This window comes from Alligator mississippiensis, chromosome 14 (assembly GCF_030867095.1).
Source record: "Alligator mississippiensis isolate rAllMis1 chromosome 14, rAllMis1, whole genome shotgun sequence".
Lineage (NCBI taxonomy): Eukaryota > Metazoa > Chordata > Crocodylia > Alligatoridae > Alligator > Alligator mississippiensis.
Genome location: NC_081837.1, coordinates 14187842 through 14203845, shown reverse-complemented (window position 1 = coordinate 14203845; position 16004 = coordinate 14187842). Strand labels below are relative to the sequence as shown.

The 16004-nt window shown below is 43.0% G+C and overlaps 1 protein-coding gene across 3 annotated transcripts in view; it reads left to right on the top strand.

The window, feature by feature from the left end:
* Nucleotides 1–12927, top strand: part of LOC102573351 (protein spinster homolog 3) — a 69766-nt gene extending 56839 nt beyond the window's left edge. For 2 of the 3 annotated variants that reach the window (XM_019493397.2, XM_019493395.2), the window contains exons 12-14: nt 6089–6187; nt 9008–9179; nt 9633–12927. In XM_019493397.2, coding sequence (XP_019348942.2) covers nt 6089–6187; nt 9008–9179; nt 9633–9697 — 336 coding nt within the window. In that variant the 3' untranslated portion in view covers nt 9698–12927. The remainder of the gene's footprint in view (nt 1–6088; nt 6188–9007; nt 9180–9632) is intronic. The other variant, XM_059717316.1, reaches the window with a different exon arrangement.
* The last annotated feature ends 3077 nt before the right edge of the window (nt 12928–16004 follow it).

The following is a 16004-nucleotide window of genomic DNA, read 5'->3' as shown; positions in this document are numbered from 1 at the left end:
TTGCAGCCTGTAACTTCTAGCAAGTATCAAAAAAAATGGTTCTGTAGGGAATCTTAATGATGTGCAGTTTCCCTACCAAATCTGCATGTGTTTTGTGGTGGACTCGTTACATTCGGAACAGGGCTAATTGCTGAAGTTGTGCTGGTTATACAGTGCTTCACCTGAGTGTCTTGGAACCTGTCTTTCATTGCACTGAGAATCAGAGCAGGTTCAGTGCACTGATGCTATTGTATTGACTGAGAGGTGTCATAGCTTGCTCAGTAACCAGTTCATCCATTGAATTTGTCTCTTGTCTGAACCAATGCGATTGCTGATGACATGGCTTGTCTTGCCATGAAAGTACCTTTTTATTTGCCATGAAAGTACCTTTTCTTTCTCCCCACGTGGCATTGCTATCCAGACAATATAGTTGGGCATTTATTTATCCTGCAACCTGTGGAGCTGCAGACAAAGGAAGATGCTGGCTGAATGATAAGCTTGTTTTTTCTTTTTGTGCCGTTACATCAAGATGCATTGCACGTAGACAGCTCTGTGCCCCCCTTTTTTGCAGTTAATGTGAAGACAGCTACTGTACAACTGCATTCATAATACATATGTGATCTCAGAGGTGCTGTAGCTTCCTTTGTGGCTCCAATCTATCTGCAGAAGGCTATATATACGGTCTCCCTTACAGGCATAAGCAAGCAGAGTAAATGCAGTGAAAGAAGAGGGGAAGCATGTGGAGCATGGCCTTGTGCTTTGGGATGTCAGAGTATATATCTAAAGCCCTTGGCAGGTGCGAGTGAGGGAGATAATCTTAGTTGGAGGCTTTGAGTGAGGAGGTAGGGTGAGAACCAAACCAGGGCTGTGGGAGGTTGGTGAGAACCTCTCTGCATTGGGCCAGCTGGTTGTTTTTATCTGCTTGGTTAACTGGCAACTCTGCTGTGTAGTGAGTCTATGGGAGACAGCAGGATAGGGCCTATAAACTAAGACGTTTTGTTCTGGGTCTCCCTGTCTATCAGGGACTCTTGACTGCCTGTCCCAGGAAATGATTTTTTGCACCTGACTGTGAGAAGGAGCAGGTGCCTGGGCTGCCACTTCTCATGGGCAACATATTCTGGCACACTGTTCCGAAGTCTCTAGGGTATGAGGCTTCATTTTGTTCTTTTTTGAACAAGAACTATACTGCGTTGAGTGCTAGCAGGAAGAAGAGCACTTGCTGAAGCAGTATGTGCTGTCGCTGTTATATTAGCCTGTACTGCAGCTAGTCAGGCTCGGAGAGAGCGAACTGCACAATTGCATAAAGGTGTTGTTTTGCCTACTGAGCACATTCCTCACTTCCCTTCTTCCTTGTTGACTGTTTTTCTTAGCCACTATGCTCCAAAAACTGCTTGTCATTTGACAGACTGGAAATCTATTACCATTACTGCACTTCTTAAAAGAATGGTGGTAGGTATGGGGCAAGTGAGAGACTTATCTCTGGCCTGCCTGTTCAGTAATTCCTAATATATTTTAATAGGGGGAAATTCAGTCTAAAGAAAAGGGAATCTATCTCCTTGCAACAGCCAGAAGTAAACCAAGTCTCCAATCCAGGGGCCCACCAAGCCCTAATTCTGTTAGTCAGCTCTTTCTGTCCATCTTCCAGTAGAAAAGGTTCCCTCCAAAATCCCCTAAGCATTTCTGGCTCCTTGGTCAGTCTTTGCAAAGATAGCTCATGGGACATGAAAACTTTATCTGAATACTCTCGCCTCTGAGGGTGGCCTGCCATGATAGGATTTAGAAATGTTGAGTGGGCAGATGGCTGCTCTACTGTGCCCATCCTGTGGGCAAATAGGACTTTCCAGATCCAATAATCTAGCACTTGTCTCCAGCTATAATTGGCAAGAAATTGCACACGAACTAAGGAGGTGCATCATGAAGGCAGTATTGGGGGCTGGAGCAGAAGGGCTGAATTTTTCCGGCGCTGGAACAAGTGAACTCATGAACCAATCCCTGCTCGTGGTATCCCTATTGATTGGATAAAGAAATTTAGGAATGTTCCTAATGACTCATACCCTCCCAGGAGCCGGTTGTGAGTAGAAGCCAATGGAGAGAGCATCAAAATGAAAAGGAACACAGTGTGACAGAACAACTCTTCTGGTTTTAAAACCATGTGCAGATTGTTAGAGGCAGGTGCGCTGGCATTTAATAAAGCTGTGCTGTACAGGACACTCCGGGGTGGGTGTGACTAGGATACTTGGACGCCCTAAGGTATTGAGTGACTCTTGTGTTCACGTACCCAGCTGCCTCCCAGTAGGGGGAAGAGCACAGACCTGTGGGCTAGTTCTAAAAGCTTTCTGCCAGTGGTAGCAGTGGGGAGCAGACCCCGGAAAGCTCCCACCTAATAAACAAGAAAATAGTTGTGCATCTGGAGAAACTATATTTTGTTAAAGCAAGGAATTGAATTTGGCTCACTTCCAGCTAGAAGATCACCAGTCGTGGCTATGTTCCCAGCATTCAAACAGTCTCCAACAAGTTCCTCCGTGTATATTTGTTAGCTGTGCAAAGGGCTCACCTTCATGTGGACTGGAAGAGAAATAGCCAAGTTGGCTGTGATTCATGCCCTAGCTATTTTTGGCATGCCTATGCATAGACACTTTAAGTGCCCAATTTAAATCTAAATAGAAATAGGGCACTTTTATCTTCCATGCACTAAAACAATGGCATGAATTAAAATGAGTAAAAGCAATGCGGCTTTTGCTGCCAGAAAAATGTGCGTTTATTTCAGGACAGAAAATATGAGTGGGTTATCTCACCGTATAATCCAAGCGGAGAGAAGACACTGGCAGCTTTCACCACAAAGTATCTAAGCTAGGTCAACTGCCACTTCACGTCACAGTAGAAGCTTGCCTGTGCCTTGGTCCACATAGATTATACAGCAGGACAGCCAGTGCATTTTAGATAACACACCTCTCTTTTGTAGCAAAGACGCGGCTTTAGTTACTTGATGCCCTGTTTGTGTAGATGTACTTAAAGACAGGTGTGGTCTTTAAAATAAGACATTTTCTGCTAAAGCAGAATGTCCAATGTCTGGAGACTGCAGTGGTGGAGAGAACAGCTGGATTTGGATGCAGGTGCAGGGAGGAATTTGGTTTGTGCCCAGTAGGCTGTGCTTTTGTGTATAAGCCTGGGGTTTGTCCTGTGGTAAGACACCAGTCACCACACTAAATACTTCATGAGATGTCCCAAAGTGAGGACAGTTTCTATATTTAAGAATGTTAATTATTAACAAAGTCAGCGCTGTTTCTTTGTCCCACTCTGTCTCATCTTATAGCTTCAAAAATGAGCCTTTAACAAAAGAAATGTACATTCTGCAGAGTAGACAAAGGGATGGATGAACAAATCCTTCACATTCACTTACAGATGGGGTATCACTGAAGGCCAAACTGGTTCCCAAAATTCAGAGGTGCTTGAGCTTGGGGCCTGCCTTTGTGCTGGGAAGAAGAAGAAAAGAAATCCCAGGGTTTGCTTCAATCCAAGGGTAGCTTTTCAGTGTCCATCTATAAGAGAAAAGGACTAAACACAGGCCGCCTTTCAGGATGTATCAGAAGGCAGTGAAACAAAGGCTTCTGCCATTGTCCCAGAATAGAATATTGTCTACCCTGCTTCATAACACTGCTCTGTGTCATTGGCCCTACTTTGGGAGGAAGAAGATTTGCCAAGTGCACAGTTACACATTACACAGTTACACAACTGCCAACTAGAGGGACAGGCAGCTGATGGAGATAGACAATGAATTTTGCACATCTGACACTGCTTACAAAGGATGAAGTGAATTGAGAACAGAGAAAGCAGCCTCTTCAGATGAACCCTTCCCTCAGCAATGGGCTAACCTCAAAGCTTTCTAGAGAATGGGGTGGACTAAAATGCTGGTTATACCAGAGTAGCCAGCCGTCCATCTGGACTATGGAGTTCTAGATAGCACTCAACTGCGTTGCAAGTCAGTTCTCATAAACTATCATTTACTAAACAAAAAAATAATGGACTACTTTCATGTCCAGAAAACAGTTCTGCTTGTCAGTGAAGAGTCACATTAATAACTATTGGGCAGTTTCATATATTCAGGATCTCTGTGCCCACCGATCGGTGGATTTAGTTGGCATTCATGTAGCATGTACCTGTTTCTGAATTGAACTGGGTAGGAAGTAAGTTTCCTATTAATTTATATGTTAAGCAGGTATTCCACAAAACTGCTCCCTACCTTTCCTGACAGTAGGACATCTCCTGTATAGTGTTTCTCTAACACTGCAAGGTTTGATTTCCCTCCTCTTCTCCAACAGGGATCCTTCACTTTCTCAGGCAATAGTTTCATGCCACAGTAATATTTTCAGGGCTTAGGTACCAATGACTTGTTCTGCCTAGCACTGTCCATTCTCTTTTCCCACCTAGAAGGAAGGATGGCAAAGGCACTGAATTTCAGACTCTGCTTCATATCTGTACAACTAATACCACTGGCCCCTTCTCCTTTGTTTCATCCATATAGTTCTTCACGGCAGGTGTAGCTATAAATTGGGTGCAAGTGCCTGTCTGCTAACCTTTCTTTAACACAGTATGAAATGTCTTTGCCTTGGAATTGACTGTGATGAGCAGATGCATTTAAAAATACAACATGTCCTTGTTCATAACAAGGAGAAAAGCTAATATTTTGCTTAACATGGAGTCTCCTTTCTCCTATGGTAGGCTTACATTGCTGCATATTGGGATTTAGTACAAGGGAACCCTAATCTCAATTTCTTGGCACTGTTGTATTACTCCTGAGTCACTGGCCCCGGAGCTGGCTCTGGATTGATGGTAGTCGGTCTGATTCTGACACTGGTCTCCCTGTAGTCTCTGTCTTCCTCTGTAAAATCGCAACAAAGTCTTTTGTTGTTTGAGGTTGGTATAAAGGATGGGGCTGGGAGAAATGAGAGAACACTATTTTCTTGCCTGAAAGATGAGCAAGTGGCAGGTATTTGGAAAACAAAACATACCAAACTTCACAAAATGACTGCTTTGTGTGTCTGGTTGTGAAAACTTCGTTATTACACATGTCTGGATAGACAATGTAAACATTGTCAGAACAGGAGAGCAGCACAAATTATATAGACTGAACTCTATTTTATGCACAGTTGATCTCTCTATTAGCACAGCCTGAAAAGCTACCATTATTCCAAACAACAATGTTAATTTTTTAAAATAACTGTAATCATCCCAACGATTTGTGCATCTTGGACATGCCATTACATCTTTTCTTTTTTACCTTGGTATTTAAAGGGTATTTAGTTTAAAGCACAGTTTGCCTGAGCAATATTAAAAATGCTGCATATGGGATGAATGGACATCTTTGGGAACCAGTAAACACCAGTAAATCCAGCCTGACAGAGCTGGAGCTATTGCTATCCGGGTACCTTTTGGTATAAGAAGTTTGATTCCCTTCCCTGGTATCTTTTCAGTGTCTGATGTTTGGCCTTGGCTACTATCCCTGTTCAGTTTTGGCAGCGTCTGGAGTCACAAGTCCCAACAACCCCACAGGCCTCCTTTCTAGGTCAGGCCAGGCAATTACCTTGCAGCATGGGGGAAGCCTGCTCTGTGGCTGACACTCCAAACCTATGAATAAATCTAAAGCCACAAGGACTATCAGTCAGCATCTTCTGTGAATGCTGCAATTGGATGGCCAAAGCAATCTGTATATGCTGGAATGAGTGTCCTAATGAAAGAGAAGTTGTGTTTTCTATTTTTCCTTCGTTCTTTCTTTCACTACTTTGACTGGATGGATAATTTTTCAAAGCTGCTACTCCAGTGTCTTCTGCAGGTTTTCTAAACTGTTCCAGCTACTGATCTCCATCCTCAAACTTGCAGCAGCCTTTGAATAGAGAGCAGAGCACATTCACCCTGCACACTCTTCTATGCACTACTATCCCGACCATTCAGTTGGTCCAATATATACAACACCCACAAAAACTTTTGCCTCTAATATTTTGCATATTCCCTGGAAATGCTACAACAACCTTTCAACACTATGAGCAATGGTCATTTGTGTGCTTATTCTTCACATATTTCTGAGCCTCTAATCTCCCTTTCTTTCTTTTAGTGTATAGTGGAACCAAATTGCCAATCAACAGCTATTGCACTGCAGATTTTGGTGAGCCATCTTCTGGGAGATTCAGGCAGTCCGTACCTGATTGGCATGGTAAGTTTTTTGTGGGTTTTTTTTGGGGGGGGTGGTGGGGAGCAGGGAAGGTTTGATATTTTTTTTAATGCTGACCCAAACCCTTTTTAATATAAAATATCTAAAAATTTCTGAGGAACAGGCTCTCGCAAAACTTCAGCTGATGCCTAGCCCGAGATTGGGAATTGCAGTAGTGGCTTTTCTTGTAGCGTGGTATGAGATGCATACAGCCTTCACTTAAACCAGGTTTCTTTCTTGGTTAACTACATCCATGATTCTTAGCCCAAAATCTTGAAAATGCCTGGTCTGTAAACTTCTGTATCTCTGCATCTGAAGAGTTCTACTGAGTATATACTCATACATTTTCAGGTTTGGTTTCATACTTTGATTTCAGCTCTGCTGATCCATGCTGGTTTTGGTGGCATCATGTTTTAATGCAGCGGCTGTTGTTCAGTGTTTAAATGTGTCTCTTGTGTTGGACACCTCCCTAGGAACTACAAAATATCAATTTATTCTTCCAAAAGCAAAAAATATACTTAAATCTATGGGAATCGATTTGTTTTGTGAAATTTCCTCAGGAAAACTCAGATTCACGCATTTTTTGTAATAATAGAAACAATTAAAATGGTCGAGGCTGGCATTCCAAGTGTCTCTCTCAAATGTTCCTCAGTTTTCAAAACATTACATTTGTGTGGGCTTAATTTTCATGCTACTATGTAAGTGCAGGGTTTCGTTCTGATTTTTTTTTAACTGAGGAGGAGGAGGAGGGTTCAAGGAGTTGAGCAAACTTCATATACATCCAAACCTTCCCCCCCCCAAATGGGTGGGTTTAGCTTGGTGAGTGACCCACTAGGACTAGACAGCTGAAATTTGGCAAGGATAAACTTGATGAGGAAATTACCTTTTTAGTTTTCCTGAGAACTGGTTTTGATTGGAGACTTTGAAAACTGGGAGCCCAATCCCGGTACTTATTTGGGGTTTAGGGATAGTGGGAAGTCCCAGACAAACAGGTCACCAAAGGCCTCTGAAATGAAACGCTGGTATGGTACGTGTATGCACAGACCTAGAAAGGCTTGGGCTCTGTCCCAGGATAAAGGTTTATACACCTGATCTGTGGATCGTTGGTACTTAAATCGGTAGCCTAAAAGATGCCCAACTAATGCCAGCTTTAGTGGGGAGTTTTGTGGTAGTGACCTTGACTGGGGCTTCCTGTTGAATGTGTTAAGGGCGCTGCAAGCTGCCAATCTAGATATTTTTTCTGGTGTGCAGCTTCTGTAAAGTCTGTTCCCTGGGCCTCTGGCATCTGGTTAGGTATGACATGCGAAATACTTTTCTGAGAATAATACTTTTTATGTGCAATTCTCTTAAGTTGTTTACCTGAAAAACACCAAGAAAAAAGTGTAAGCCTTCTGTGTCTTAACTCAGGCTTGAGTCATGGAGCTGTTTGCATGATAATACATAATGAAGGACTTATTCCCCAGCAACCTTGCAACTCTCCAAGGAGCGGATTTAATAAGTATATGAATGAGGCTGTTTTGCTTCCAGTTGGGATTTTGTGCAAGACTCAAGATGTTTAGATAACCTCAGAATCAGGATGCATTGCTTATATAACAACAGCCTCCCCATCAGCCCTTATGAAGGCTACCTGTCTCTGGTCTTGTTGTTAAAGAAAGAATTGTTTATATTCAGCTCTTGATGTTACATGCTTACCTGCTTACTTGCTTGTCTTGCTCTTACAGTTTAAAAATAAGCACTGGAGAGCTGGTGAGTGGCCTCTTTCAAGAAGTCTATATTTTGTTCTCCGGGCTCAGGAGACTTCCTTACTGAGCATTTTAAAATTAAATGCATTAGAACTGCATGTCAGCTGTAGTGTTTGCTACAGCTCCCAAGTGCCTGTTTACTGTTAATCTTGCTCTGGTCTGGGTAAAGTGCTATAAAATAATCATATCGTACTAGGGCGGCCTTAAATGGCTCCAGTTTGTGTACTTCAAGTGAGTTAGCTTCTTGGAGTTACAAGGTCAAACATAGGAATAAAATGTACAGCCTCTTATATTCAGCTCTGAGATTATTTTGAAGATGCCGAGGAGTAAGGTTAAATATGGAGTTTTATTGGGCACCTTGGGCACTTGTCTGTCTACATAACTCAGTTTCATTCAGACTCATCATGACTCCTACAGATGCTACCCCCAATTCATGCACAGGCTGCTGCTTGGACCCTTTTCCATGCCATTTCTGTGTCACTCCTTTTTAATGCTTCTGATTCTGAATCAAACTTGCTTCTCACCTTTACAATCATTCCCTTCCCTCTTGAGCATTACTTCCCACTTCATCTGCTCTATACCAATAGCAGCCTTGATGGCCAGATTATTGAGGAGTTATCCATCCTTAGTCAAGGCCTGAAGTATGAAAGTGTCATGATAAAAGAAGTGATTCAGACCTTCACAAAACTTGAAACAGCCCAAGCTGGTTCTCTGTAGATGGAATAAGAAACACAAAAATGAGTTCATGGTTTTTCCACTGGCTCTTTCCTATGTCTGAAACAGGGAAAAGACTGGGAACTGCAGTGAGAAGCTGTAGTTGCCATCTTTTTCTGTCTTTTGTAACTGGAACTGCTGGACATAAGCAAACCTAGGTTCCTAAGACGTCAAGGACAAAGGGATGTTAAGTTACAGTGTAGGTCTAGGTATGCAGGGCACCAGATTTAGCACATACAGGCATCAAATCTTGCTTTCTTATCTGCTCTTTTTTCTTGTTAGTGCTAGTTCTGAGACATGCACATTTCAAAGAATGAGAAAAGATAACCTTTGGTTCCAGGTAAATGACATTATGTTCCTTCCCTAGATCTCTGGTGCCATCCAGAACAGTCATGTTGACTCTTACTTGTGGCAGTTTCGGAGCCTGCAATACAGCTTCATCACATGTGCCTTCATTGGAGTCCTTGGGGGATACTTTTTCCTTATGACGACCCTTTACTTTGATGAAGATCGGAAGGAAGGTGTCCAGCTTTGCAGAGGTTCCTATATGCATCTGATTTCTCTTACAGCCTGTCCAACAGCCCTTTTCCTGATCCCCAAACTAAGATTGGCTCTCAAAGTTGCAGTGTAAGCCAGACTACTCCATTGCACCAGGCCCCACAGCAAAAAGTGATCAGAACAGACGGCTAGTATGTTAAGAATCTTATGTCTGAAGTTAAAAATAATTTCCATTATTGGCAGTTTCTCAAGTATGGTCTGCAATCATCTGCAATAAGCAGTAGTAATGAGGTAGCTTGTTTGTAAGTGCTGCACACCAAAGAATCTTAGGGGTTTTTTTTTCTTCTGGTCAAGACACCCTATGAGAAGGGCTGTTCCTGGGTTGTACCTTCTTTCCATAGGAGGGTGCGCATTGTAGGTGTAAAGCTAGAAAATGGGACAAATGTTCCCTTTTCATCACCTGCTGCTTTTCTGACGTGCATTCTGTTTTCCAGGCCTTGAGAACAAAGGCTACGTTTCAAATGAAGAGGGCCTCGGGGATGAGTTTCCCAAGGAGTGAAGGAGCTTCTGTTTCCCACCCCCAATGAAGGTGCAGTTGGAGGAAGAGGCCAAATCGCAATCCCTCCATATGGCAGCAAAACCTGAATACTAATTTTTTATGACGCTTTCAACTGAGAGTCAAAAACTGCTATGGAATTGGCATATGGTGAACCTCCCCCCATCTGTGAAACTGGCATGAGTGCTCTGAGGAGGTTGGTGGCTCTGAAAGCCAAGAATATAGAGCTGTCACAGACATGACTATTATCCCAAATAAGACAGTACATTTTAAGGTGGAATGTCTAGTAGAGATGGGGCTGGGGTTCCTGTGAATTCTCAGCAGGATGATATTTGCTTAAAGGATGTGGAGAACACAGCCAAAGCTGCAGTCTTCTCCAGCTCTTTTATTAATAACTATGGAAGTCAAGAGCTAGCTGGCTGGCTAGTCAGCATCTGGTGCCAAGAGGAAAGAGACATGAGGTACCTCCATGAAATATATTCGTGGCCTCTTTATAATACTGTGGGACTCTTGTGAAGTACCATTATTCATGTATACCACCACTTAAATACAATGATGCTTTCTGTTTTTAGCTTTGGCTACCATCTGGATCATCTCTGAGCTACTGTTCAGATACCTCTTCATGGATATTGTCATGGATGATTGTCGTCCCATCCAAGGGCTGTGCCCACCTGCTCTGTATTGTGATCAAAATGCTGAGGTTCTCCGCAGCGTCCCAGAGCCTGAGATTTCTTCCTCACTGAATCTTAGCAAGTTCTGGCATTATCAGCCTTTCACATAATACTGCCCCTCCTGATGAACAGTATGAAACATCAAGCATAACAAAGCAGGGCCAAGTGTGAATAGCTGCTTGCTCTTGTAAACTGAGCACATACTGATGTGTGAGTTGTTTTGGGGGTTTTTTTAATCTATTCTAGAAATTGATTTGAACCTGGAAGGCCAAACTTGGTTTATACAGTGCCATTGCCCCACTGACTTTGGCGTGGTAACAGCTGGAGCAGAACTTGATGTTCCCCCGAGTTATAAATATCTCAAATTTTTAAAATGTTCAAGTCAGTGAAAATGAACTTGGAGAGCTTTTATCATTAATCAAATAAATGTCACAATGCAGAACTATCCAGGATTCTCAAATACTGAGCAGTTTCCAGGTGGTAGGAATAGCAGATGTTCTTCCACTAACATTCTCTTTGGAAAGTACATTGCTGCAGATTAGAAGTATTGCAATGATGGATTCTCAATACTAAAAAAAAGTTTTGGAATACTTACAATACTTACACAAAACCACACACAGCAGCTTTTCCTGGCATTTTCCAAATGCCTTGTGGATGTCAATGCCCAGACTCAGATTCTTCCTTCATGGCTGGCTGAAGTGAAGTCTGTAATGGCTTCATTTTGCTATTTAGACTGAGGAAATTGCTTTGCTATGGCACTAGTTCCATCAGTTTTCCTAACATCGTACAAGTTCAGTGCCTCTTTATGGGATGGATTCAGAAAGACTGCTGCTTTACTAGAGCCAGTCCCAGGCATTAAGGAGTTAGCCTTTCAGGAGCTTTAGGGCACTTCAGTAAAATTGTAGTTGTGCAATATGCTGTGTAGATACACCGGGGTGGGCAATTATTTCGGGCAGAGGACCGCTTCCTGAGTTTTGGCAAGCCGGTGAGGGCTGCATGACAGGCAGCCAAGGGAAGATAAATATTAATTTTCTAAAATTTTTAGGGGCCCTGTGGGCCGGATAGAATGGCCTTCCTGCCCACCCCTGGGATACACCCAGATGTCCTGGCAAATTGCTGATGGGTGAAAGAACTAATTGTTAGAGCTAATTTATAGATGATCCTACAACAATGTCCTCGCTAAACACAACCTTCAAGACCATCAACTTATGCTCAGTCTCGGGCTGACATTTTACTCAAAGCAACTTGATGATTTTTTTTGGAATGCCTTCTGTATTGGTGATGACCCTGTTAATAAGTTACTCACTTTGCATGACTGTCAAACCACCACTAAATTAAGCCGTACTCTTAAGAGTCCTGTGGAGGCACACATTTGATATGAATGAGAGGCCAAATAGCTCCTCTGCAGAAGGCTTGAACTCCTTGGAAATGGACAAATGAACATTTCACTGCAGTTTTTCCAAAAGCTAGCTGGGGTTTTTGTCAGGTTAGAGAGAGGTTTTTAACTATACTTTTACTGGATCCACCCAGCTAAATGACCAGATATTCTGAGCTATGCTCTGGCCTCTTTGGAGCTGGCATCCCCTTCTGTCTTGCTGCTCAAGCTGTTGATTCGGGGCTCTTGTACATGTGTGAAGCTGCTGTGGGCTCTCCAAAACTGTGAAATTATTTCTGTGAGCTGTTTTCAGACTCAGTACAGGGTTTAAAAAGTCTTTAACCTCTGACGCACTTCAGATGTATTTGATCAGATCTTCAGTGTTTCTTGCCCCTCAGCTACCACATGCAATATTAAACCAAGTAAGTATTCCCTCTTAGGTGGGGTACATGGAAGCAATCTGACTCTTGAAAGAATTGGCTGCAGAATTTATAGGTTGCAGTTAAATTAACAGCCGGCAGCAATACTTACAGTGAGGGGCTAGAGACACAGGTTGGCTCCTCAGAGGTGGCAGAAGTGGACTCCTCTCTGTAACTTCTAGAATAAGAGATTTGCAGGCACGTGGTATCATATTTGCCATTCTCTAGCATCCCTACTGTTGGAATGGAGGGACACTTCTGTTCAGAGTAGGTTCATGTTGGCTAGAGAGGGAAAACCCCCTCTTAGAACAATTCCTGAAAGTGCAGGATACAGAGGATGTAGTAGTTGATTTGCTTATTCTTAGTGCATGAAATGAGACAAGAACACAACATTAAGTATGGTGGGAAACTGCTCCAGACCAGACTAGGGACAGGAGGGGTTCTCCCCTTCACTTCTTTACTCCAGCCTAGAAAGTTGCCTATCCTACTACAGGATGCATTTGGACTTTGATTCAAACACCAAATTCCTGCAGTTCATATCCATGTGGTACTTGCTTAATGATCTCTCTTTACTTAAAATGAAAATGTATCAGGCATACTTAAGTCAGTGTGAATTTGATTCAGCTGTATCCAGTTGCCTAGAAGATGTTGTTCTGTCCTTTCTACTCTTGTTCATTTATCATTGCTATCTCAGTTGTATTGTATTTTCTACAAAAGTAATAGCCTATCTTAATCCTCCCCACTAAAATAAAAATAAAATGCACCATTCCAGTGAATGTAGTGTCATCCCACAAAGCTATGAAGTCCCCAGCACATGTGGAGATGGTTGACTGTTGTCTTGGGTTTCAGTGCTGTTTGTGCATACAAAGGTTTTTAGTACTTCATGCAAAAAAACAAATAACAAAACAAAGCAATCAAGCAAACGAACAAATAAGTCCCTCCCTCCCTCCAAAACATTACCTTCAGCTTGATGTCACAGGGGCGATGGAGTAGAAAACAGCAAATTCGAATCTCCGAATCGGATTCAGCTAAATCAAATCGGGACAGTGGTTCGAATCACCAAATTGAATCACTGTCCCCCAAATCAGCTGAATCTGAAGTGAATACTAGCCGTTTCACGCAGGCCTAGTTGGCATTACAAACTGTTGCTAGTGGCAAACCTTTGTTGTCCAATGGATAGCTCTATGCATCTTCTCCTGAAAGCTTTACAATACCCAGTAGGAAATCTAGCTACTCATGGCAGTGGTGCAATGGATGGAAATGGCAGTCCGTTGCTGTTATAAGTAGGGACGTACCAAATACATGATTTCACAGATTTCATGGAAATCGTGCAATTGGCAGTCTCCCATGAAATAGCTGGTTTCCCATGAAAAAGTGTGAGGAGCCAGCTATGTTCAAAAAGCCAGCAAAGAGATGGCAAAAGCCTAGAAGGGCAGGGGCAGGGGGAGGGGAAGGGAGCAAAGAGAAAAAAAATCAAAGGCCAAAGCATGGGAGGGGAGAGAGGTGGGAAAGGTTCCTATCTCTGTCCCCAGAAGGGGAGCGGGGGGCAGGAAAAAGCATGTCAAAAGTCCCCTTCTCCTAAAAGGGAGGGGGGGGGAATGACAAGATGACAGGTAACTAGTTTTACACTTCAGTCAGGTAGGTACTGTTTAACTGCTACACTTAAACTATTTGTTTTCTGAGTCATTAATGCCCTCTGCCCCTTGAAGAGAATGATAATGAGTGAATTAACAAGCCAGGCAGCTCTAGGTAGGGCTTTCAATCAGTGCCTGGGAGGGGTGGGTCTCGCGGTGCCCCTCAGCCCATCAGAGGTGGAGGTGGGGACTGCTTTTCTCCACCTTCAAAAGGCAGCCCTGGCTATGATATGGCTGAGAAGTTGGGGGCTTTGGGCATGTTACAGCTTGGTCTCTTGAATGCTCAGATCAAGCATAGTGGCTTCTTAACCTGGCAGGGGAAATACCATGTATCTGTGTCTAAGGCGGCAGTTTTCCAGTTTTCCTGCACTCCAGGAGAACTGCTCTTCTGGCGTAGTTCAGTACCCATCCAGAGGTTCAGTGGCTTTAAAGTTTAAACCAGTTTATGGAAATGGGAGTCTCCTCCCTTGCTTGCTTCGAGGACCTTATGGCTAAGGGCAAGCAAAACTCGGGGGCCATCCAAACCCCAAGCCTCCAGGCTTCTGCCTGCAAGTAGGATACCTGCCAAGGTTTTGGAAACATCTGAACCCCAGGTGCAGGTGAAGGATGTTTGCCGATAGTAGGGCCACTTATGGTTCTGGGCTCATGAATTTGGAATTAGTTTTGGCTGATTTGACCTCAGATATAAATAAAATAAAACAAATAAATAAAAATTGGCCACCAGGGCTTGCGAATTTGGTTACGTGGTTTAGAATTATGCATTGTGTAGCTTGCTTTAAATATTCCTTGTTTCTCTTCCCTCTACCTGCTGGCAAAGATGAGCTACCTCCCAATGGCAGGTTGTTGAGCAGCACTGATCCAATGTAAGAAAAGAAGTGGTTGCAGAAATCAAAGCTCATCCTTCATTTTGGAAGATAGCATTCAAGAGTGTAAAAGAGCTACTGTTCTCATTGCTGTTTCAGTTCTGTTTAAAAGAGAATTGTCTTGGCTTAAGACAGGCAACTTGGACCTGACAGAGGTGGGTAGCAAAGATTCCTGTGGCTCAGCTGGTTACAATCCAGGGCCTGATCAAATCTCAAGTCTGCCAGGAATGTGGTTCAGTCCATTTCTCTCTGTGAACCCCTTGCTTGTTGTCAGAGGAAGGTTAACCTCCTCCATGAACTTCTGTCTCCTAATCAGTGGAGAGTCATGTGATGACACCTATTTTGCAGCCCAGCATGTGCCTGATCTTTTAAACTAAATTTTTGTGCTAGTGGAAGGCATTGAATTGGCAGTCCTGGAGAGAGTGCTCAGTCACAGCAGAGAGCACCCAAGCACTCCCTCCCGGCCTGCTGATCTTCTACAATAACTCGGAGGTTTTACACCCCAGCCATGGGAGTGAAGTTGCTGTGAAAGAATCTGCATGTCAAGACATCGCCCAGATGGAAGAAGTGCATTTATTACTAGTCTTGCTGATGACAGGTGGATTATCTTGAATTGCAGCAGAATCTTTTTCATGTTCTGACTTGTAAAAGCTTAACTAATGCAAGTGTCAGTGGTGGAAGGGGAGAGTTTGATAAAGAGCATCTAGAGCCATTGTGTATGCAGTGTCCCAAATACTAATGGCCTTACTAAAGCAAAATCTGCCTTTCAGGATTTAGTTACATATAGTGCCTGAGCTGCCAATAACTCTATTTTCTCAATGAAGCAGATACTGATTCCCCTACTCCTTCCTTAAGAGAGATCCTGGTAAATAATCCTTGTAGGGATGCTGAGGGAGGACAATGAGCAGGAAACTGCACTGTGCAGTCCCAGGTCTGGTCCCAGTTCACCTGTTTACATTCTGATCTCTGGTTCTTGCCAGTAATCAAATGTTTGAACTAATTTCTCAGCTCTAATTGAACTGACCAATACTGATAGAATAAGGATTGATTGGCCTGAGGAGGTAAGATTAATTGCTTGCTTCTGCTACTTGCAGATAGCTGAGTTTTGCTTCCTTTTTGCAGAGATTGCAGAAGTTAGTCTCTCTTTCCTAAGACTGCACTGTTGTTGCTATTTTGGTGGGTGGGGAAGGTTATCTCGTACAATTTGCATTAAGAGGAACCAGTTGTTCCCATCTTCTTGCTTAACTAGTCAGCCCAGCCAGTATACCTTAGGCTCAGGTAAACTAAATGTTGAAAGGAATGAACGTTTTATGTTTCTCCTCAACACTGACAGTCACCTTGTTTCATA